General features: G+C 39.4%; 2 protein-coding genes across 2 annotated transcripts in view; both read left to right on the top strand.

Annotated features, from left to right (window-relative positions):
* The window catches only part of hoxb3a (homeobox B3a), a 133,367-nt gene extending 128,799 nt beyond the window's left edge, over nucleotides 1-4,568 (top strand). Inside the window, exon 6 of the mRNA XM_033645685.2 lies at nucleotides 2,244-4,568. The gene's annotated coding sequence lies outside the window, so the exon portion shown is untranslated. The remainder of the gene's footprint in view (nucleotides 1-2,243) is intronic.
* Nucleotides 4,569-6,559: 1,991 nt separating this feature from the next.
* Nucleotides 6,560-13,245, top strand: hoxb1a (homeobox B1a). The gene is made up of 2 exons (XM_033644337.2): nucleotides 6,560-8,103; nucleotides 9,992-13,245. Exons 1-2 carry the CDS (start codon nucleotides 7,266-7,268, stop codon nucleotides 10,336-10,338), a joined length of 1,185 nt encoding a protein of 394 aa, XP_033500228.2. The 5' UTR covers nucleotides 6,560-7,265; the 3' UTR covers nucleotides 10,339-13,245.
* The last annotated feature ends 12,911 nt before the right edge of the window (nucleotides 13,246-26,156 follow it).

The raw sequence follows: 26,156 nt of genomic DNA on the forward strand, positions 1-26,156 counted from the left end.
TTACTTACGTAAAGGTAGCATTACCACAGTATAGAAATACTCTTATAAGTAAATGTAAAGCATTATACTTAAAGAACAATATTATTAGCATCAAAACACTTAAAGTAACAAAAGTAAAAGTACTTATTATGCAGAATGATCCATTCAAAATCATACATATAATTCTATTATAATCATTGATGCATTATTGTGTCCATTGCTTTAATGTTGCGGCTGGTAAAGGTGGAGCTAATTCCAACTACTTTATATGCTTCCACCTAGCTTAATCTGTAATAATAAATGATAATCTATTAGTTGATTTCTAGTGGGTATTAAGAATATGAATCTGTAAAGTAACTAGTCATTATTGTTAGCAAATGAATGCAGTGGAGTAGAAGTAAAAAGTAACTGAAAACACTCAAGTAAAGTACCTCCAAATTGTACTAAAGTACAATAGGCTACTTGAGAAAATGTATGACACCAATACACGCACACAAATAGTACAACAAGAAACTTTTTAGAGAGTATGTTTCATTTTTTTGCTTGAACCCTGAGCTTTCAGTTTTGGAGGTACAGATGCATGCACAATCAACTGAAACATGCACATACTGAATGCACTGAATGCTGTGTAGTTTTAATCATGACGAAGTGAACATGAAACTGTGATGCATCACTGGCACGTCACCTTTGGAGGCCTACTACTGGCTGTTTCAGTGTTCGTAGTCTGTAGTCCTTATCTTACAACACTGAGGAGTCACTCCAAGCAGAACTGAAGAATGACATTAAGACTAATCTATACCTTAAGACTTAAAAAAAAAAGTCCCTCAAAGCGTTGCAGCATTCTTACCAGCCCAGACCTCAGGGTGGTGGACATGCAATTTGTGCAGTTTAGCTTCTTCAGAAAAATCTGCCTAACCTATTGAAAGGCCACCCAGTGGCCAGAACAAATGTTGGCATTGTACATCCCTGCAAACGGACAGATATGTTACATTTGTACATTGTTACATCAAGCATACGATGACAATTTTTTTGTGGTAAACAAGTGATTAGGTTAGGAACAAAAACCACTTGGCCATGGTTAGGAAAAGATCATGTTTTAGCTTAAAATACCTGGTTTTGTGGGCACAATCATGGCTGGAGAAGCCGTCAACGTCTTGGTCAAAAAACATCTGCTTTTCATGGCACTACCCCCATTGGAAAAACAATGACTGCTTTAAAAACACCTATGTTTGGTGGCTGAAAAGCTGCTGGAAAAACAGCCACAGTTTTGATGCTGGTCTCAAACAGGGGTCTGCAGTTTGGCAAGAGTCTCGTCTATGTGAAACGTCATTCACCATCCCCTCCACCTCGTGATGACAAAATCGGCCTATATACTACCTCACTTTAAAAATGGCAATGTGATACATATGTCATGTACAAATGTAATGTGTCCATGGTCTGCAGAACCGTACAATGCCAACATTTTATCTGGAGACTGGGCTATGAAAGGTCACCTCACTCCCCATCTGATCTGCCCATCAAAAAGCTACAGACAAGCCCTTCTTGTGCATTAAATTGATTAGTTGATAGACAGAAAAATGATCAGCAACTAATGTGATAAATGCATAAGCAATAGTCCATTCCCAGTTCCAGCTTTTGATTTATGTATTTATGCCTCATTAGTTTGTCTTATTTAATAGTAAACTGAACCCTCAATTTTAGCTGTGTTAACAGGGTAAATAAGCGCTTCACAACATCACATCACAATATCACCTTTGGCTCTTGATGATTGTGATGGACATATTTACCTATTTACTGACGTTTTTTGCTGAAAAGATTAATCAACAATGACAATGAACTGGTAATGAAAAGAAATGTTAGTTCAGGTTTTCAAGTACAGCCCATACAACCACTGATACAGCAACATTACTTGGCCTGACCTGGAAAATACCATGTTTATTGACCAGTCCACCATCTCCTCCCACTGAATTTGCAAATTCAGGTCAGATCTCACAATGCAGGCAAAGTTGAGATGATAAAAATGCTTATTAATACAAAGTTTGAATGTAAAAACCTGCAATCACATGTCATTATCCAGGTAATGTGTCCAGATACAGATCACATGTTCAAAACTTAACAAACACATAAACTACTACAAACAAAAAGTGATTCACTGAAATATCCTAAACCTGAATCACTACATGAATTTAGAAAGAAAAACTTACATACATTGGAGTTCTGACCTTTTAACCTCTCTCTCTCTCCTCTCTCTCTCTCTGCTGTAGTCTCTTCACCACCCAGACAGCCATGTGGGCGTCATTTAATCTCCTCCTTGTCCCGCTCTGTTCCTGCACACTTCCTGCCCACTCTCTCTCCTTTCAGCCCCTCGCTGATCATTAACCTCCCTCCTTGTTGCACGCCCACGCCGCTCGTCCTGATTTCGTCCTGGCGGCGGGATGGCGGTGCGTCTGCTGTCAAGCCCTTCACAGAGGCTCTGGAGGGGAGAAATGGATGAGGGCTTCATTGGAGGCAGTTATAATGGGGGCATAATTGTTGATGGGAAGGTGTGCAGACTGTGAAAGAGACACCTCATGAGCAAATATGGGAGAAAGACATTAAGTGATTTTGCTGTTTGCCCTTAAAGGGTAAGAATAAGACAAGAAAGAAGGAAAGAAACTCATACTGGAACAATTTAGGATAAAAGATAAAGATTCCTTCCAAAGAATACACTGAAACACAAACCCTATGTCAAAAATCCAACCATGTGTAGAGTTGCAGGCCATTGTTCTATACACACATTCACAGAGAGAACATTGTATTGTCGTCAAAGCTATCCCTGCTTCCCGTCCTGCTGGATCGGCAGGGTTTGGCCAACCAGAAGGCCTCCTGTCTGCCTTAACCTCATTTCTATAACAGATCAGCTCATTCATTCAATTAGCAAACACACACACTCACACACGTGCACTTGCACATGCACATCCAGCCATCAGAAATCTATGGCGTCCCAATCCAATTGTTGAAAAGTAAACTGATTCCCAAACGTCTCTGCGATTGGGCTCTTTGATCAATAGAAACCTTTTGATCCATTAAAAGATTTCCTGTGTCCTGTTAGGAAAATGTGCAAAGGAGAGATATAGCCAAATCATTAATCTCTAAAGTGACGATCTGTGTTATTGATAACTGGGCGGAAGGATGGACGAAGAAAAGGGAAAAGATGATCAAAGCTGATGGGAAACTCACTGCAAAGCATCTTTAAACGGAGAGGAAAAATGAAGCTCCAGCCTGTCAGCGTTGGATGTTCCAGCGGAGGTCAGCGAGTCAGTCAATCAGCCACACACTGACAGATTCAAATATCAGAGCTGAGCAGCTGGCCCTCAGCACAGTGTTACACTCACTGTAGCAACAAGATGTTCACAGCAGATTTACAATCTAAGTTAATAAATCCTTTCTCTCAAAAACTGGCAGAACATAAAGCTTCCACCTTTGTTTTTCCTGTTCTTATGCTATGGTTTACTGTGTGCTGCGGTTTCGAAACACAGCTTAATAACAACTGTGGTCAATAAACGGACTGGTTTGGTTCTTGTCTCACGGTGATGATCCTGTATTTTTACAGAGAAGTTGAGTGTAACCCTGACATGAAGTGGAGTTTAATTCGCCCTGCTGAGCTCCAAGCATGAAACCAAATGTGTAAACCCAGAGCTTTGTTTAATAAGGATGTCCTTTTAAGGGATAATTCTAGTTTATTACAACTTTGGTTTCTTATTTGTGGATTTTTCCATCATTTCTATCCATAGACAGGCAAAGTCCCTCTCTTCCAGTGGATCAACATGGGACCTCAGTTCAGGAAAGATATGTACAGTAGTCAGACAACTAAATCTTAGATCCTGTTTGAATTGTGCCATGAATTACATGTATGATGTTTTTCATTTTAAAAGATAATTTTGCAAGTCAAAGAAAATACACAGTTTGTCATAAAAGTGAAAGTATTGGACTGTGATAATAAGAACAACTGTACAAGTCGCATGCGTGATGTCAACAGGAGCAACAGGTCTTGATTGTACATTTAATTCCTGGCTGATGAAAAGACCAAGAGTCACTGGATAAAACACATCAAGTAAGATAATGTTACATTTGTGCATGGAACATACAAGTTTCCTAGCTAGCTTGCTGGTGTTGGTGACATACATTGTGCAAGATGAGAAATGTAGTTCACTGAACGGTTCCACACTAAACTAAATCCTTCTATGACAACCTGTAACTTTCTTGACTTAAAAAAGTATGTTTTACACTGACAAACATCTTATGTGTAACGTGTAATATGGCACACTTCAAACAAGATTTGTCTATACCGTACCACAGACTATACTGTATATATTTTTTCTGGAATAAGGTCCCATGGGAGACACCATGAGGGGAGGGACTTCTCTTTATTATGCTAACATTGTACTCACCAAATTTCTGAGATCTGCAACTTAAGTCAGATGATTGTATGTCCTCGCCAAACTTGTTGGGAAAAGAAAACAAAGGTGACAGTAAAATTGTTACCCAACTGTCAAACTGTCTGTTGTTATTAATTCAAGTTTTACTACCAAATAAAGACATAAAGTGGTTTCAGTAATCTAACTAAACTGTTTGGTTCTTTAACACAGCCTGATATCTGGCTGCTCATGTTTTTCTTTCATGTAATATTTTGATTGTTAAATTAAATAACACTCACAGTTAGATGGTTAAATCTCTAAGTAGATCTGCAGTATAGGTGTGTTGTCAGTAAAATACACCAGGTGCAGTGTTCCTACAGATCCAAGTCCTTTTCCCCCAGATTAGACCCCTCGGGCCTGAAATCATTCTTTGGGCCTTCTCAGTATCTGTGTGGTCCCACTTGGGTCACCAGATCTTATAACTGATTTGAGTGATTTCCAGATGGTGTTTTATCTGTGATCCATCTTTAAGATATATTTTTATGTGCAGTGTAAGAGAAAATTCATTTAATATTCTCTGGCCTTATTAAAATCCCTGTGTATAAAGTATCGAACTCTTTTCTTTGTCATAAACTGGACTTCATTTTGATGGTGACGGATAAAGAAATGACCATAATCATTCACCAAATATATGTTCCTTCAAGTTATTCACAGACCAAGAAATGTACAATATGTCATCCTGCAGAGTGATGTTACATGTTGACTCCATAGAGGTTGAATTCCTTCTTAGAGCTATGAATAAATGTCTGATAAACAAGAAACACTACAATCGGAGTAGTGCTGCGTAAAAACTATCAACACCAATCACAGATTAAAACACACGAACAATCATTGTAGCCTATTTATTAAGCAGGTCTACAGCCCAAACTGAAATAATGTGACATACGTGAAATGCCTGTGAATCCGCAGACCAGTGCAGACCACTGTTAGTGACCAACAGACAACAAACCCAGTTGTGATTTTGCAAAACATTGCTGTGTTCTAAGTGTTTTTTTGGCACCAAATGAGGGTATATTGTAGCGACATGTTGCTGTTTTTCCAGCAACTTTTTGGACCAAAAAAGCAGTTGTTTTTTAAAGCAAGACATTGCTGGTTTTCCTGCTGGGATAGTGCTCCAAAAAGTTTTCTTACTGAGACATCACTGTTTTTCTAGACAGGATAATGGCCCAAAAAAGCAGTTGTTTTTGCTGAGACATTGCTGTATTTTTCTGCCGCGATTGTGGCCCAGAAAGTAGCTGTTCTTTTTTTACTGACACTGCTGCTTTTCCTGGCAGGATAGTGGTCTGAAAAGCAGTTGTTATTACTGAGACATAGCTGTTTTTCCTGCTGAGATAGTGGCCCAAAAAGTGCTTGTTGTTTTTTTACAGAGACATCGCTACATTTCCTGCAAGGAGTTTGTCCCACAAATGGGTTACTTTAATCCAAAATATGATCTTTTCAAGGTGTTATTTTGTGCCTAAACCTAACCACGTTAACCACGGCATTGTTGAAACATGTAGTTTCAATGTATCTGCTACATACAAATATTACATATCCGTGGTTTGCAGAAATGTACAATGCCAACATGTTTTTTCTGGCAAGTAGGTTGGGTCATAATCAGGTTATAAATATTTTTCTTTAATCAAGAAGTCATGAAGCAGCACGATAAAATAATGTTAGGTGTGTTTCACAACAACAGTTACACTCATAGTGTCCATACCACCTGCAGCAGTATGGTAAGCATCACGGAAGTCATGGCAGCACTAAAGCTGTACGATTGTGAGTTATGTTATTAGCTTGCTGGCGGCTGTATGGAGTATAGTATACCAGAGGTTACAATTAGAAGCAGAGCAGTGTAGGTTTGTTTCTGTGTGATTTGGCAGTGAGGAGGTCTGGAAGCAGCAGGCTGGCTCACAGCTCCTCTTTTATTCTCTGCCTCTCTCTTTGCTCTGACAGATCCGTGCTGATATCAGATTGATGGGCCGGTTTGATTGAAGTCTCTTTGTCGTGCTAATGTCACGGCGAGTGATGGATGAGGCGCGTGCGTCAGGGCGAGCGCGCGCGCGCAACTCCACTCCTGAACCGAGAGGCCCCCCCTCCCCTACACACACACACACACACACACACACAGTGGTCCCCCCGTTTCTGTGACCGGCTGACAAACTTCTGTCCTCCGGTCACCATAGGCGACGTGACGACGAGCCACGTGACCGTCGGCAGAGGTAAGAAAAGAAGTGACCAGGAAAAGAGAGAGAGGAGAGAAAGAGAGTGACGGAAAGAGGGGAAAGCAGAGATTTTAGAGAAATAAACAGAATGGAAGAGGACGGAGTGTAACCTGTGTGGAAGGGGAGAGGTGACTTGACTCTTTTCTGTCTTCTCGCGGTGTTTATCTGCTGTCCCCGTGAAGCCTTTGGGAAACGCAGGTTGAGTAGAGCTATTGACAGCGTAAGGCCTTCCGTTTACAAACACACGCACACACTGACACACACCACAGCAGAGCACATTATTCATGTGTGTTTCGGCTTTGGGGACGTGCAGATCCCACTTTCTTTCCTCCACCTTGGAAGTTCCTGCTGGTTTTATTTCGTCCAGTTTCGCTGAAAATTTCCTATTCGATGCGTTTCTCTCTATCTCTTTTTTAAAAAAAATATTTTCTTGTAGAGGTTGTTGCTTTTCTTGTGATTTTATTTGCCCATCAGAGGGATTTCACACTCCTGGAAAACATTTATAATGGATTTTTTCGATTTTTGATGTTTTTCAGGACTCATCTCTGTTAACTTTATCTGCGGCCTCCCGTTTCCTCTTGATCATTTAAACTTTGTTCAGCTCTACCGTGCCTCCGGTCTGCGCATGGACAACATGAACTCGTTTGTGGAATACTCCATTTGTAACCGACCGGGGACCAGCGCTTATTCTGCGCCTAAATCTGGATACCACCATCATCATCATCATCTGCATCATCATTCCCTGGATCAGCATCAGGTCTATCCAGTGACCTCCGGCTCCTTCCACACGGGACACACCGTCTCTCCAGCCCCCGTTAACGGCACGAGAAGTGACAGCAGCGCCGGGGCAGCGAGTTACTCCGGGGATGGGCGGCTGTACGGGGGCCCTGGAGGTGGAGGAACGCACGGGACCACAGGGGCGACCCAGCATCATCATCATCACGAGCAACAACAGCATCAGCAGACACACAACGGCTACCAACATCATCCTCACCTCCACCAAACCCAGAGCTTGCAAAGCGGAACACTGTCTCCATATAATAACGGGAATAGCGGCAACACCGGGGCCTATGCGGGCCAGGCGTGCGCCACAAACTCGGAGTATGCTAACGCGATAGGTCCTCCCAACACTGTTCACCCGCAATATTTCATGGAGGAATCTGTGGCCTCCACATACTATCATCAATCAACCTTCCCAAGCTCGGCCCCCACCGTCGGCCCAAGCTACGGGGCCCTCGCCGGGGCCTACTGCGGGCCTCAGGGCGCTCTGGCCGGGTCACAGTACCCGCAGCAGCTTGGCGGGGGTCTGGACGCAGCAGGCTACCTGGGGCTTTCACATGGGGGAGGTTACGGGGAACTACCGGTCTCCCAGGACCGAGAGAGGGGGGATGAGGAGGGCCAGCAGGCAGGGCAGGGGCAGACTTTCGACTGGATGAAGGTGAAGAGGAACCCTCCTAAAACAGGTAGGCCAACCCGGCTGGGCAGGTTCAGGGAAGGTGATTTTTTTCTGGCGATAATTGTTCCGTTTTGTGACTTAAAGTCATATTTAAAGCATTATAGAGGGGTTGGGCCTGCAGTTAGTCAGTTGCTGAGATCATATATTCAGTAGTGATCTGTGGGGTTTCCACAAGAAGAGGTGCAGTGGCCTCTTTTGCATTTATCATAGTGGCTGTCATGGGAAACACTGCAGCCAATAAGAGCTGTAAAGCTGAGATGAGAGGGAAAAGAAAAACAAAAACGTGGCTTGTAATCAGCAAAACAACGTGAAAAGAAAAACTTAGGGGAAGGCTCTTACAGTTGTTATGATTAGAATTTTTAGTAACAATCCTCACATCTGAAAATAACGGGATTCATATTGGCCTGAAGTGTAAAAAATGTTATTTCCCCCGTAGGCCTCAGTTTCAGATTTCGTTGTGTACACAGATGTCAGGCTTTATGTAAATGTTACTTTCCATCTGCTCTTTCCTTTTCACTCTTTTCACTTGTCTCAGTCACTCAGGTCTCAATTCGTTTTACTGTAAACCAACAGAGGACTGAGAAAAAGAATGAAGTGTTCCATCGATGTATTATTTTATTGTGGTTGTCCAATATAAAGACAGGCCGCAGGCACTACATTCAAAAAGAACGGTTTTATTATGGTTATGAGTATCATGATTTTATTTCACAAATCATTCAACACCAATAAAACTTTTGTTGGCATGGCTTAAACATTTCACTAAAAACAACTGCTACATTTTCAGTGCCATTAAAATTATTAATTTGCTCTATAATAAATAAAGTAAATGTATTATTCTTTTAAAATAATTTAGACGCCAGTTGGCTGCTATTTTTTTTTCAAGTGAAAAATTGAAGCTTTAATTAAAAATGTTAATATGAAATATCAACTTTTTTATATGTAGGCCTAGCTTATTGTAGGCTATTTATTAGTGTGTGACTGTGTGGGACATCAGATTTTGAAAAAAGTTTCATTTCCTCACCACGACTTAAAGTTGACTATTCACATTTTGTCGTTAAAAAATTAAATTAAAAGAAAAAAATGCGTTTATGTGTTTTCAGGAAAGTCAGTTATTCAGTATGCCGTCATTGCAGTCGTATCTCAGGACAGATAGCAGGTCTGCCCCCCGACGTCTGATAGGTTTTTTTTTATTCTCTCTCTCGCTTTCTCTCACGTTAATGGATATAGCAGACGGGTTACCTCACCCTAGGAAGTCTGTCCTGCTCTGTTATCTTTAACCCCCTACCCCCACCCCTCCATCACACCCTCAGCTCCTCCATCCCTCCGTCTGCTCACCAGCCCCTTCCTTCCCCCTCCTTTGTGTTTCCCTCTTCTCGAACTTGATATTAAGCTTTTTTTCTTTTCTTTTTTCCAGTAAAATTTAGACTATTTCCATTTTGGTGCATTGGTTTGGAGATGACTTCAGTAGGCCCACAGATAGGCCTAATACATATTATAAATAATTATAAATATTATAAAAATAACACTGACTTTGCGGAGGCCTGATACAACCGACAGTCTGGATTTAAAACGCTTCATTATAGCTAAATTAATTCATATTAACGCAAATAAATATTAATAAATAATATGATGGACGCCAAGTCACACAACAAAAAGCACAGGAAGGTGAAAAGAAAAGAAGGATTTTAGGCAGGAGGAACTACCTCCTGATTTACAATGATCGTAAAAGGCACGAAGCTACAATGCTCCCAAACAAGAAGACATTTAATTTAAACAGACTTGCAGGCTTCTTCTTCTTCTTCTTCTTTTTTTTAAATAAAAAATGACTAAATTAATTAATATATCCAATAAGTTCCTAGAATGCGTTTCTAACAGCTTCTCTCTCCTCCACACAGTCAAAGTGTCGGACTTCGGCCTCGCGGGCGCACACAACAACGCCATGCGCACTAACTTCAGCACGCGGCAGCTGACGGAGCTGGAGAAGGAGTTCCACTTCAGCAAGTACCTGACGAGGGCGCGGCGCGTGGAGATCGCAGCCACGCTCGAGCTCAACGAGACGCAGGTGAAAATCTGGTTCCAGAATAGGCGCATGAAGCAGAAGAAGCGCGAGCGGGAGGGCGCCTCCGCTACGGCGCGCTCATCTTCCTCCGGTACCGACAACGGTTTCAACAAGGACCTGGAGGACACCGATCACTCCTCCGCGTCCACGTCTCCAGGCGCGTCCCCGAGCTCGGAGACGTAGCCAGCGCGAGCAATGTGACTGGTTGTGCAGAGGTGTCAGGTGGCCTGCTGTCTTGTACCGCTGAGTGATGCGCTATGGAATGTATTCAGTCGTCAGTCTACTTCATCCACTTCTGCTTTGGTTACTTGGTGACTTCCTACATGTCCCAGAATTCCTCCTGAAAACCCACCAGCACCTGGAATTTAACATTCACTTTGTTTTACATTTCGGTGGAGATCCAGAAAACCTTAATCAAACCTGTTTTTGTTCTGGTATATATGTGCTGCTTGGTCACTTGTATTTTAATGGGAGTTAAAAAGGGGTTTTCTTCAAGTATGAATATGAACTACAGTGACTAATTAAAACATAAAAAGCACAGCAGCAGGATAAACAATAAGCCTGGCATTGCTGATATTTTGAGGACGCAAGAGCTGCCCTGATGTAATGACAAAAAAAAGGGACCTGTGAAGCAACCAACTTGAGCAAACATACGGCATATACAGATGACTGGTGATGAAAGTTGTAGAAATATCAATAATGAAAAACCTCCCATAAATCTCTGACCACTTATCTGGAATGTCAAGTACATTTATTTTCCAGTCAAAGATTTTGCAAATTCTACCAAATCAAACCAAAACACCACTCTTGTGGAAGCATATTTCATGTTTTGGTGCAAAGACCAACCAGTTTGGGGTACCTTAATGTAGTGGATCCCAACCTGGAGTTTGGGACCTGGCACTGGGTCCAAAGATAAATCTGGAGGGTCACAATAATATAAGAGGGATACAAAAGATTTAAAAACAAATCTGTTACATTACATCCTGTTTATTCTCAGTGTCCTTTTTCAAAAGTAGAGGACAAGTCAACCTCACCAGGCCTCTAAATCCTTATTTAACAAAAAAAAGAAACAATCTGAGAAAGAAAAATGACTCATTGGTTTAACTGCTCACAATTAATGTCCACTAAACCATTTGCTGTTTAACATTGTGGTCAACTTTGCTTTTAGGGGGTCAAAAGGCAGGGCATCAGGCGTCATAGTGGAAGGAAAAGTTTGCTATTTTTAATTTTGAAGTAATAAGTACCATAACCACATTAAACTTGGCTGAATAAACTGATTAAAAGATGAAGCTCTCTGAGGCCCCTCTCACCCTTTAAAGGCACAACATGGTTTAGTCCTTATGCTGCTGGAGCACCAACATATATTATCATGTCTTTTCCCCAGAAAGGGAAATTGGGGTTCCACAAAAAGAAAAGAAAGAAAGAAAGCAAACTGACTTTGTACAAAAAGAACAAAAAAAAAAAAGATCAGTGAGAGAGACATGGACCCAGGGAGAAACTGTTGGGGCCCCTAGAGACTGCTTATGCATAGGGCCCAGAATTTGGTGCAACGCCTCCATCAAAAAAAGTTGGTAGCCCACCATTGCCTTCACAGACCTCTGGCAGTAACTTTCTGACAGCATGGATCACACAATCAAAACCCAATGCCTTTTGTAGAAAGAATGTCTTCAGGGACAGTTTTCTTGAGATAGTATGTTTTGGAGAAGCTGCTTGTTGTACTGAAATATCTGCTGAATTATTGTTGGACACAAACCTTTTAGGAGTGCTGAAGTTTAGACAGACACACATATTTGAGATGTTTCTCCTTTAACCAGCACAGCACAGTGAAAATAATGTCTGGTGTACAGGGTGATGATAATGATGATGATGATGATGATGATGATGATAGGATGCACTTGGCCATCTTTATATAATGTCTGTTTTACTGGTATTGGGTTATTTAAGGTGGATAATAGGCCCACAGAATTTCTGTTGATATTTATGTTCCATGTTTTTTGTTTGTTTGGTTGGTTTTTTTGGCCACAATTTCTGTAGAAACTCAGTCCATGACATAGACTGAAATCATTATGAGACACTAAAACTTGACAGAAAGCCTTCATGATTGATATCAATGAAAAGCAGCTCAGAGATACCAAATTGCATCCACATGACAAATCAACATACAGAATCTGTTAATTAATTTTGTAAATTCTGACAGGCTGCGGTCCATCTGTAACCCATATACCAGCCTGAGCGCAGCCTAACTAAATGAGCCTTATGATCAGGAACACAGGGAGCCTCTGATGGCAAAAATACACTTCTGTCCAGTTTATCTGGGTGTAGCTATTTTTTTGTTTCACATCTACCTTTATAACATTTAACATTGTTTTATTTTTGAATGTTGTGTATGACTCAGCCCATGCAGCTCTGGCCTTTGCACTATGTGACTACAGGGTACATTTTCAGACAAAGTGCACAAACACAATAAAATGTAATATTTTGTTTCTGTCAGTTTTTATGAATGATGAAAAAAGAAAAAGCTGTAACACTTTTACAGTCTGATTTACAGGATTTTGTCGTGAACATGTTAGTTAGACTCAGGGGATAGTGTGTGTGTGTGTGTGTGTGTGTGTGCGCGCACATTGGGTCATGATTAAAGAAAACTACTGTGAAAAAATGTTGAAGCCTGTTCGGCACAGATGTCATTCCTGAATGGGAAAAGTGGGGAAATTATATTTTACTGCCTGCTCTTCCCCCTTGAGAATAAATTATTGGATGCATTTTATGTTATTGATTATAGATTATGGGGAACATGTGTATGTGAAGGGGGTGTTTTTCTTGTGAATGTTCTTGTTACTGCTGAAAGTCATGATAAATACTATATGTGAATAGTTTTTCTCCTCATCACTCAGGAGTAAATCTCTTCATATGTGTAATATTGTCAGGTTAAAGCTCGGCCTGTGAACTGATGATATTTTTTATAATGATGTCTGTTTTTTTGAATTGAGAGCAGATCGACTGAGTTTTATTAGTTCTGCTGCCTTAGAGATATTCCCAATCATGCTCCTGTCTGTCTTTTTCTACTTTAAGCTACCTCAATTAAAGATTCTTCTGTCAACCCACTGCATTGTGCTCCTGATTATATACTCTTTACACTGACCATAAACTGTTATGTATGACATAAATTCATCGATTCAAAAATGACAGAGATTTCCTGCAGCATCCAACATTCCCAGCATTTGAAAGCTATGTAAACATCTCTGATCCTTGGCATGTTCCAGGGGCCCTGTCAAACCACAGAAAACATTTTGGTACCCTACCAAATTCCAACAGAACCACAGCTTTCTGCAATATAACAAATACAACATGTCAGGATACAAAAAACCCTTCCATCAGTTTCTCTGAGGGAAGGGTTAAAGAAAACCCTAACCCAAACACCTTGTGGTTATTGGATTAATTAAAAAAAAAAAGTTTGGGAATAGGCACCACTGAGCACAAAATCCAAACCTATGTTCTACTTTTACATACTTCAAATTTGCAGCAAAAAAAAGTTGTAAGGATATGCTGCCTGGTTCATTTTTTCTGTCAACTTAATGATGAAATCTTATTAACATATCTGTCAGGGTTCAGTATGTTCATTCTGAAGAGTAAAATAATTGCTGACAACACGTCTTTTTTTCCTGGGAAAATTTCTAATCTTGCAATATAATAGCTGCTCCTAACATCTATAGCAGTATAACTTCTTATGGTTATGTTTAGGCTTTCACAACACTTAGATCAGGCTGCTCTAATGAACTGTTCCTACATATACCTCCAATGCACAATAATTGGTCATGCAATCACAAGCCAGTAATTTCTGTATAACCCATGTAATCAGGAAGGCAGTGATCATGTGACCAATGTGCTGACTGGAATAAAGAAGTTAGTGGTACAGAGATCAACAAGTTTTTCGTAAAGAGACAAACAACAGGAGACCAGTGTTCAGAAAGATGCGAAACCAAGTGAGCCCTGAATTATCCTAAGGTATGTCATCACCACGATTCTTTTCCTAAACATAACCTATGTAACTTTACGATCTGTAACATATTTCAGAAGTGACCTTCCCAACACTGGTCCTGCTTTATTGTTTAGTCTATACTGATATTAATATGAAGAAGAGTCCTGTACCACAAGCTAGGTTTATGACTCTCATTACTTCAGGATTGTGTTCAGATTTTTCATAACTTGGGACCCCTTGCTGAAATACTCAACATGGGTAATTTGTGTCCTGAAAACCCAGTAGCAGACTGATCTGTACGTGACAGTGAGACTGGGGGAGAAGAGATGATGGAGAATTTGCAGAGTATTTACACTTAAAGGAATAGTTTGCCCATACACAATGTAAATTCTAAACAGTACTCATCTCCCTCAGCTCTCAAAAGTCAGTGATGGTAACATTTTGCAATTTATGTACAGTCATTGTGTGCCGATGTCACTTATGTGATGCATTTACGTCAAGGAAAGTTAAGTAACTAATATACGTATTCTAACCAAAAACATGATCTCTTTTTTCTAAACCTAACCAACTACTCTTGTTGCGTGAATCTAACAATATCAACCATTACACAACATCAACCACTTGTTGCAATGTGTTTCAGCTGTGTGTCACATAGATACACTGAAGGGTACTGTACATTGCTATGAGATGCTGAGGGGTGCGATAAAGCGTTGGTATCTGACAACTTGGGAATGAGAACAGGTTGACATTTTAAAACCTTTTGCCTGTCTTTTTTTGGGGGGCCACTCTGCTCTCCTTAATGCCATACAATTTTTTTTTTTTTTTTTCCTGGAACCACATGGAGCCTAGGGAGGTGAGCACTATAAGCAATTGATACTGATTTTGGATGAACTATTCCTTTAAGACAGTTCCCCAGACAGGAAAGGGAAGTCAAAGTACTTAGAGGCTGATATAAATTCTTTATGTTCTCTGCTACAAAATATGTTTTATGTTCTATAAATGCTTGAAAGGTGACAAACCCCACTGCATCAGCTCAGCAGAGGAGTGATATATATCGAGTGAGTAAAATGTTTGACCGCCCAGAAGTGTGCACCCTATTTCCTGAAGAGGTAAAAGCAGGATTAGAGAGTGAAGGAGGGAAAATGGAAATGCTTGAGGAAAAGGATCTGGTTGTGTTCCTCCTCATGGATTAAAGAAACACAGTGTTTGACACAACACAACATCCAGAGAACTTCATGCATTTCAATAGCAGGCAGGCCTCTCACATCCACATGGCTGCATGGCCTCTGGTTGACCCACACATACACACATGCAGGGCTACAGTGAGGAATGTAGCGGGGCTTTCCGGGTGGCTCGGTGACCTGCTGACCTTTGGAGAGCCTCTGGGATATCTAAACATGTAAACACACTCCTCCTCCTCCTCCTCCTCCCCCTCCTCCTCCTCATCATCATCATCTTCATCTTCCTCTCCTCTCTGCTGGTCTAAAGATGCCTGACCTGGAGCCTGGGTGGCAAACTCAGTCATCACCTCATCACACGCACACACTGGACACCACCCTCTCTCAGATCCTCTTCCACACTCACACCTCCATGCAGCACATTACAGCAGTTGTTTTCTGCTGGTGTTGTAAGTTACTGTGTTGGTCAACCTACTTTTTTAAGCCTCCCGTGTCTTCTTCTGCTGCCGTTAGTGGTTTTCTACATTTCCACTATCCAACTACTGAGAATGTGTTTTCAGCTGTGTTTTAGACTCATACTTTCGACCTCTCCACAGGGCATGCTGCTTTGTGAACTGGCACTGGACGTTGGAATTGGATATTAATTGTCAGGTGTGGAATCCCATGAACATAAGTCCTAGGGATACTGGGCTGGAATTTTTAAATATTTCCTAATTCTTGCAACAAAAAAAATGCTAGAAGTTGGTCTCTATCTTCATTCAGTTTCTTTATTCCTCTCTTAGTAATTATTGCAGCCCACTCACCGAAAGAAAATGTTGGCATTGTAGGTTTCTACAAACCACAAACAAGGTTTTAACTGGCATTCATACCTGGGTCAAATGACTCTGCCGTAGTCATGGGTATTTATTGCCTCAGGCTCAGATTGGCATAGATGGGAACACAACACTCGAGTAATTTTAGCTCCTTTACTGGTAAGATGCAGTGACGAGCCACCTCAAAATACCGTCCATCTCTGCCCAAGCAGCGCTCAAACATCGATCAAATTTAGTCTGCACCGAGTTTGAAAGAGAGACTGAATAAATAAGAGATATATATCAAAAAAAGTAACCACAATATTTTTTTTAGGCCTCCATGCTCCTCTGTACTGTTACTGTTACTGCTACTACCTATTCTCCAGCCTGTTAGTGACATTGACCGTGACACACGCAGCGAGTTTACCCACTGAAAATAGCACATGCTAATTTTGGTGAAAAGGGGTATTAGTGAGTCAGTGCTGTGTTTACAGAAAAGTGGTTGTTTTTCACTGAGATATCACTGTGTTTCCAGTGGGAATTGTGCCCCCAAAACTGTACACATAGTACACATACATATGATATCCCACAAATTAGCGCCCCACTAATAATGTTATGTTCTTAACATAAAGTTACTTAAAGTTATGTAGGCTATAGGTTTAGGCAAGTAAAGTTGCTGTGGTTAGGTTCAGGAAAAGAAACATGGTGACAACGTTCCTTAAAAGGCCTCAAAATTCAATAAAAGTTCAAACAGTTCCAAACTCTGGTCTCCAGGAGAAAGTCCTAAGGAAAAGTCTAGTGCTTTGTGACCCATCTACCACCCCATATCTTTTCGTTTACAGGACTGCTTCCTTCCTCCTTCTTTACTCCAGTTAACACATTGGCCACGTGATCACAATTACCTAATTCATGGATTATCCACAAATTACAGGCTCATGATTAGTGAGAGAACAGAATGCTGCATAATAACATGCAGAATTAATGTACTGGTTATTTGCAGAAATGTACAATGCCAACATCTGTAAGTGGCATCCATAAGGCCACTTTACTGATTGTACACATGAACTTTACTGTACTTGTTACAAAGAGTACAGCATGAGTGAACCTATGAAAACCCCAACGTCTTCTGGAGAGGCTTTGTCAAGTCTGACACAATAACCCTAATTAAGTCATAAAATGATCCCAATCATATACGGTTGTCTCAGACTGGGCTTGTAGACTACAAATATTTGAACAAAACAACTGTTTAAGGTGCACTGCTAAACTGCTAGATATTATCATTATTGGACAATTTCGCACATCAAAATATATGTCCATTGCCAATGTTCAGAAAGTAGTGTGCCCTATATGTAGCAAGACGGAAGGCTGCAGAGGTTGGGGTAGCGGATAGCATCTGCAGTTTTCTTTTCCAGTTACAGACTTGCAATTAGAGGGGCAGTGTGTAAGATTTAGGGGGATATATTGGCAGAAATTGAATATAATATATTAAGTGTGTTTTCTTAAGTGTATAATAACCTTAGAATAAGAATTGTTGTATTCTCCTTACTGTAAACTGAGTCATAGGGGGTGGTTCTTTGTTTGTGGAGATCGTCATGTTGCACTTCCATGTTTTGACAGTAGCCCAGAACAGACAAACTAAACAGCGGCTCCAGGTAAGGCCATTGGCATTTTTGCATTTTCGGGTTGGCCACCATAGTAAGAACCCCAACTGCAATGTGCAGTGCTGGAGTTACAATGATTAGTAATGTGAAACTGTTTCATTCAGTGTTTTCACTGGGTTCAATCATCTGGTCCGTTTGTTTGGAAAGGAAGAGACCTTTGAGGATAATCAGCTTCCGGTGAAACTTTCTGAACATCTAGATCTTATGTTATTTACTGTATAACCAAGTATGTTGGAAATACATGGATTTGTAACATGTAACAGCGTTATTTGGTGTTATACCAGTTTAAATCACCAGGTCTGTTTACTGAGGAAAGGAAGAGACCTCTGTGGATAATTCAGCAAATGGTAAAAACCTCCTGAAACCTCCTACACAAGTTTTTAGCTGGTTTACCGCTAGACGCCATTAATTCCCCTTAAATCTTACACACTTCACCTTTACAGTTTGTCTTTTTATTAACTGTAACCATGATCTTTCCCTCACATCAATCATGTATTTTACTTGCTTAACCATAACAATACAGTGGCTGTGCACAAATATTTTAGACAACAAAAGGGCATTTAATGTTATCTAGGGTTTTTCAGAAAAACGTCCAACATTACCAGCATTCTTGTTGTTTGGCTCAGTATTAGAAGAGATTGCAGCCCAGTCTACAAATGAAAATGTTGCCATTGTACATTACTGCAAACCATGATTACATCGTATTTGCCTGTTTTGTATGTATCGTATCAATGTTTCTAAAGAGATTAGTGTTTGAACTGACTTTGTCATCAGGAGGTGGAGGAAATGGTGGATGGCATACCACTGTTTGAGACCAACAAACAACAAAATGGTTCTGATGTAATGGATCATTGCTATGTTTTCTGTGGCTTCTTAGGCACCAAACGAAGGTGTTTTGTTGCAGTCTGTCATGGTTTTAGAGACATTGCTGCTTTGGGGGGGAATTGTGCTTCTAAAACCAAGTATTTTAGGCCAAAACATTATTTTTCATAACCAAGTAGGTCTTGTGCCTAAACCTAACGTTAACGTTAACTGCGGTGTTATTAAAACATAAAGTTTTGATGTGTCTGTCACATAATAATTTGCATGATTTGCAGAAACATACAATGCCAACAGTTTTTGACAATTGTGTTTAAGATTGAAAACATCTCCATATTTCCCCGATTGTTGACGCATTTTGTTGATTCAATATTTGTGTACTCACTGTCCTTCCTGTCATACAATCTTCTCAAGCTCAGACACCAATTATCTGCTGCTCAGATGACTTTAAAAAATTCATACTAACCATACACTCACACTGACAGAGACAGACAATCCACATCATGCTGGAAAATCAATGAGAGAAACAGATTTAGTTTTGATAAGCCAGGATGTAAAAATAAGAAAATGATCTTTACTTTGAAGAGGAGGAGGAAGAAGCAGGGGAGAGAGCACGAAATATTAAAAATGGTTCCAGTGGTGAAGCACAAAGAGAGAGAGAGAGAGAGAGAGAGAGAGAGAGAGAGAGAGAGAGGAGATTCTTTCAGGGTGACCTCATACGGTCTGACCCCCAACTTCTGTTTTCCTTTCCATAACTCATCTCAAGTTCAACACAGGGCTGTCTGCCTGTGTGTGTGTCTGTGTGTGTGTGTGTCCATGCCCTCACAATGAGCAGTGGAAGATGAAGTGGTGTGGCTGCAGTTCAAGAGTTCACTCTCCATCAAATAGATGAGCACACAGCCACGCACACGCAGGCCTGGCAACATAATCATGCTAATGTTTAAACTGGTCTGTTTTCATATCAGTGTGTAATTTATTGGTATTAAAGTGAATAAAACAATATCCCCTACTCCTAATAAGTATTATCCTATTTGCCTCTGCTGATTTTATGTGATCATAAAACATTGTGTCTATAATATAGTAGGCCTGTGTGTTATTACTTGGAGGGTTAGTTTAACTGTGGTTTAAATGTAATCTGTTTGATTTGATTACATTTATTTTTCATTTTTTGCTTAAAAAAGGAGGTTTAATTTGATGCAGTTATTCATCTTTATCTTGCATGCACTGTAACACTACTGTGTGATAGCAATGGGCTTTTTCTAACCTGTTACAGCCTTACCGCAACAATCCCACGTAGTTCTTGTCATTACTGCCATTTTACTGACAAAGCAAAATATATTTTTTACACTGGATTTAGTAGTTTAAAAGCTAAGCTTTGTCAACATGAAAAACCAAGGCTCTCCTGTTACAGTAGTACTTTTTTTCTGGGCTTGCATCGTAATCCTCCAAACCTCCACATGTTTTGTTGTCCCCTTGCTGCTCCCATGGTGAGTAATGTCTTGTGAGATAGATATATTGGTTCATGTTATTTTTGATTTTTTTTTTTTTTCATTTTGTTTTTATTTGTTTCAAATTTCTAAAACTGACTGACACGCTGAAGTTACTGTATCATTAGTCATGATGAATAAAATGTTAACAGATATTATATGTATAATTCAAAACAAGTAGTTTGAGCCCAATATATGCATTTTATTTGAAAATGCTATATTATTTTACACCACATTTTCATTTTTTTTAATAAATAAACAAGAATAAAGCTGGCATTGATTTCATTTGCAATCACTTTCCATTTCAATTTCCTTTCTTTTGATTGCCTGCAGTTGTTAATATGGCATGAAATGCCCCCTATATGTTTTCTCTGTATGGTGCATCTACCAGCTGCAAAAATTCTTTCCTGCGACCTGTGACTTTTCTTTTTCTTTCCATTTCAGCCAGTTTCCTGGTATTTAATCCCTTCGGTATATTATAAGCCATATAGTTGTATATTTTATATGCTACTGAATTGCTGCTGGAGAAATCAAGGATTTTGCATGAATAAAATGCTTTTTATAAAATGAAAATAATTAAATCACACAGCTGTTTGAAGAAAAATATGTGACTTTATTTAAAAAAAAAAAAAAGACCAATAAGGCAAATGTAGGGTAAATCCTTGATTCTGATTGGCTGTTCCTGCTCTGAGATGAAATTAATCATGTGATCATTTAAAGTCTTAAAATTTAAACACTTAAATTCCTGCTGGAGCATTCTGAAGTGTTATTCTCAGAAGTTTGATAAATATGGGCTTAGGAAGCCAACTTTCTCTAAATTAACTCTAAAGAACGGTCCCTGACTGAAGGTTGTAAAAAGATACAAAATACAAAATTTGAATGTTCTTTGCAATGAAAGCAATTGTGAAAACAATGAAAACATATATATACACATATTATGTATTTTTATGTGTTGTAAATGTAATGTAATGTCTTATAGCACAGATTCCTTATTAAATCAGAAATGAGAAATACTTGTGATACAGTCCCTCTGAAATATAGGATAGAGTATTACAAGAAGAAATGATAAGTAAAAAAAAATATGTGCATTATACATAGCACATAGCACAAACTATAAAGCTATGTATAAAACTATGTAAAGTTTAGAAATATCAAAAAGTGATTTTTTGTATTTTTATTTGTATTTAATTTTTTGGACTAATATAAATTGTACAAATAATAATAATAATAATAATAATAATAATAATAATAATAAAATGTTCCAGTAAGATAAATCTCTGAACACTGAAACATAATAATAATTAATTAAAACAATTCATATTGCATGTTTACAAATGAAAGGTTTGTAGCAGTTGTGAGTGTATACATGCATATATATGAGCAAAGTTGTGTTTTTGTTTCTGTTATGTATTTATATCTTATTGTTACTTTGTTGCATCATTTGACTGATTATTTCAGTCAGTGAGCTGTATTAGCAAATGGAAAATTTATTTGCAATATGACCCCAAAAACCTTTATACTTTAACTATTACCTTAAAAAATGATGACTGAAAAATGTACATGTACTTTATGATTCATGACGTGAAACATTATAGTATATTCATGTTGATATAAATTGATTAATCGATAACTATTACTAGATTTCCTTTATTAAATGTCATGGAAACATTAAAAATACAAAACATCTTATTTCTATCCCAGTTTACAATAATAATAATGATAATGACGAGCTGAGTAATAAAGGGCAATTGTTTGAGTGTATTTTTTAAATGCATTTAGTTCAGTTTAGTGTGTGTGTGTGTGTGTGTGTGTGTGTTTGTGTGTGTGTGTGTGTTTGTGTGTGTGTGCTGGTTTTTGTCTGCTGGGGTCATCCAGAGTTCAGCAGCTCTGCCCACAGAGGAGCTGTGCAGCCCTGCTGAGCAGCCGCCACGCCCCGTTGACCCAGGCCTGCTGCCCTGCAGAAAATACATCTGCATGGGCCTTGTCTAGGCTGAGATGATCCTAATGAACCTTTTAAAGCTTAAGACATTCCCCGAAAGCATAGAAACATAAGATTCTTTTAGACATGAGTGTAGATCCACACTTACATTCTCCACTGGAGGAGGCTCAGAGCATCTAAAGAAGCTCGGGAACAATATGTTTAACACGCTCTTATTGTTTTTGTTCTTTTTTTAGTCTGTACTTTCATGGATACTATCTTGATGTAAAATGAGCGATACTGGTTGAATTAGAAGCTGAGAAAAAACAAAACTATCACACACACACACACACACAGAAAATAATATTTGATTTGTGCAGTTGAGTGCGGAAATGCTAAAACATTCTTAAAGATTGCTTGTTATTGGGAAACTGGCCCTGCTTTAGACCAGAAACAATCTGATTCACATCAGACTGATCAAGAACATTTAAGAAAACACAGATACCCCTTACAGTCCCATGAAACCTTCCGAGGAACCAATGGAACCCCTTCAGTATCCCTCAGTGATTCCTTTTAACCTTTGTGTTTTGTTGACACTGGCTCTGCTTCCTTATTGTCTTTGGGTCCCACAGACACTACTGCTGTCTATGTAAGAATTATTTTTGAATAATTGCAAATTGCAAACTGTCATAAAACTCAAACAGAAATCCAAATAAACTCATTTTGGATCTGGGAGGGGCAGTGCTGTGTAAAACATACTGCCAATGCAGCCTATTCGCCAGAAGAAAATGTTGACATTGTGTGTTTCTGCAGCAGGAATACATTACACTTGCACGTTTCATACAAATCATATCAACATTTTTCATGTGACAGTATATAAGCGCTGTAACTACTTCCTGGTCAATCATTGAGTCCACGCTTCATACTGATGTTAATAAAGTGCATTTATTCTTCTGGCATGTTGATGAAACACCTTCATTGAACACTGTGAAAACTAAAAAAAAAATGAGGAAATGAAAATCTCAATGAATATTTGTCCTGACAGACAGCAGATTTCTAATCATTCAAACACATGTAACTCAATTAAGCTACATTACAACAGTTACCTTTAAATTACATTACTTTCTCTTGTTACACAACTTAAAACGATACAATGTAAGTCCTGTAAACTTTAAGTAAATGTTACTCTTTTACACCATTCAATACAAACATCATATAAGAATTCAAATTGTAAACATAAACGCTTACTGAATCAATTGTAGTGCATTATAAACAAAAATGAAACTTCTCAAGTAGTGCATAACTAGCATTCAAAGTGAAGCATGTGCTAATGTGTCAATAGCCTAGTGCAAGCTAGCTAGCTCATACACAGTGATGTAATGCAAACGAACTATTGTTGTGCAAATTAGTGTTTCACACCACAAACCATTCGGTTGGTTACATCAAAAGAAAAGGTTAGTAGCTACAGAACAAAAGAAAGCTATTTACCGTGTGCGCCCTTGACCAGTTGTAGAATGACTGTAAACTTCTATCCTGCTCTGTTCTCTCTCGCTCGTGTCCCTCTACTTTACTTCCTTGTTTTGTGCGCTCTGAACTGTATCCACCTAGCGGACAACAACATCCGATTTAGGGGAGGGGATTACTAATAAACAGAAATAAACTCAAAATATATTTATGGCGTCATTTACAAGCGCACTTTGTCATTGGATGTGCCCTTGCTTTTGCCTAAGCGATGAGGATAGCTGGTGCACTTTAGCTGTTCCTGTTTCCCCGTCTCTCTGTCAAACACACGCACACACACACACACATACACACACACACAAACAGAGGGTGCTGAAAGAACATAGCACAATAGCTTGTTTATCTGAGGCTAACACAGCATGCATATTCTGTTGAGTGTGTGTGTGTGAGACCCAGTCGAGGCGTCTGCCATGCTGTAGATCACTGTTAGAGACCCACAAACAACAAAACTGATTTTTTAGTGAGTCATCACTTTGTTTTCAGCGTACTTTTAGGCAACAAATGTGGATACTTTTAGCAACCTGTCATTATGTTTCCTGCTGCTTTTAAGTACCCAAATGTGGAATTTTTTTAGTGGGATGTTGCTGTTTTCCAGGGGGGACAGTACCACAAAAAGCTGTTTTTTTTCCCCTAAACATTGCTGTGTTTTAAGCCAGGATGACGCCTTCAAAACCAAGTATTTTAAACCAAAACATGATCTAACCATAGCGAAGTGGCTGTTGTGGCTAAACATAACCACACAATAACCACAGAGTCGGTTAAATGTAAAGTTTCCGGCTACACAGTGACAGGCAAATGGCATGTTATCTGCTGTGCAATGTATCCATGGTTTGCAGAAACGTAAAATGCCAACATTTACTCTTGGAACTGGGCTGGTTTTCTCAGCTGGTAAGAGGAGCCTGTGATTTTCAGGATCCCCAAAATCCCCTAGTTCACACCATTCAAACTTTCTGTGATCCCTGCAGGATCATTGGAATCATCTCAACAATCCCTGTGGTTCCTGGAGCCCTACTTTAAGGACTAGTCCACAAAATAAAGCATCATTTGCATATTTTATTGTAAAGGTTGTCAGTATAAAGTCTGGTATTGACAGATGAGAGAGTTCACATATTTTTAAGTTAACAATGTCTAGCAGAGTCAGTTGATGTAGTTCACATGTTAGGTCTTTTACAAGGAGAGGAAGGACAAAAGGTCACAAACCTTAAGTTGACTGCACAGGGACTTAAAATGTTTTTTTTTTTTTTTTTTGTCAACATGCTGAACTGTTGAGGTCAGAGGGAGAGCGGGGAGCAGAAGGTTATCAGGCCAGACATTCCTGTCCATCCAGTGCTGAGAAAGACCAGAGGAAGAAGAAGAAGAGGAGGTATTTTAACATTTATAATTTACAATATATTTTCAGTAATTGGAATTTCCACATTTCTTAGCATTTTTTGGTTAAAGAATTGAATATAGATCCGGACAAAAACATAATAAATGTTTCATGAAGCTTATTTAAAATAAAAAATAATGTTTTACAGTGTGGTAAAATTGTACACATTGTCTGTCAAAATAATTATAAGCTTCTTTTTTTATAAGATCTTAATGGGGTTTTTCCACAGTATAAACTTTGTATTTTGTGTGTGTGCATGTGCGTTTGTGTGTGTTTATATGGCAGACAGGCCTGAACACCTATGACTGTTTGCCTTAGCTAATGTTGTGTACACCATGACCCTGTGTCCTCAACACACACACACACACACACACACACACACACACACACACACACACACACTCAACAGAATATGCATGCTGTGTTAGCCTCAGATAAACAAGCTATTGTGCTATGTTCTTTCAGCACCCTCTGTTTGTGTGTGTGTGTGTGTGTGTGTGTGTGTGTGTGTGCGTGTGTTTGACAGAGAGACGGGGAAACAGGAACAGCTAAAGTGCACCAGCTATCCTCATCGCTTAGGCAAAAGCAAGGGCACATCCATCACACAGTGACACCCTCACACAACACTACAAAATGACAATGGGCTAAACAATAATTAATGAACAAATTGTTTGACGTGAGCTCTATCTCTTACTGGATAGGGCTGTAATGGTTTGTGTATTCGTACCAAATCATCACAGTACGGAGGTCACGGTCTGATGCATGCAGTCACATGCAGAATAGACTGACGCACGTTAAAGTTACGCTCCAAAATTTTTAGCTCTAAGTCGTTGGCAACATATGCTGAAGTTAGCACAACAAGCTGATTGGGGTACAAGTCAGTCATACTACAGCCAGAGCAAGTGAAACACTGCGGGTTCCTGGTCAGCTACCACAGCAACGGATAGAAAGTTGTGTATAAGAGGAGCATGTTGTGTCAATGTCACACCACTGATGCGAATGAAACGCATCCCAAGTGCTAACACACATTTGCCGGCATCACCAAGATGTGCTGATCACCAGGATGATAAATGTTTGAGTACTTTGAAAGTTTAAATACAGCCAAGTTGGAACATAATATAGCATAGCAACAGTTGCTTTTCAGTGTTACAGTCTGTCATGATCTGTTGCCTTTTTGGGGAAAGTGTTTGTTCAGTGTTTGTACAGTGTAATACACAAGTATTGGAAATGATACTTATTTTTATAATGAAAATAGTTTACCAATGTTGCCAGAGGGCTGGG

Source organism: Epinephelus lanceolatus, chromosome 18 (genome assembly GCF_041903045.1).
Source record: "Epinephelus lanceolatus isolate andai-2023 chromosome 18, ASM4190304v1, whole genome shotgun sequence".
NCBI lineage: Eukaryota > Metazoa > Chordata > Actinopteri > Perciformes > Serranidae > Epinephelus > Epinephelus lanceolatus.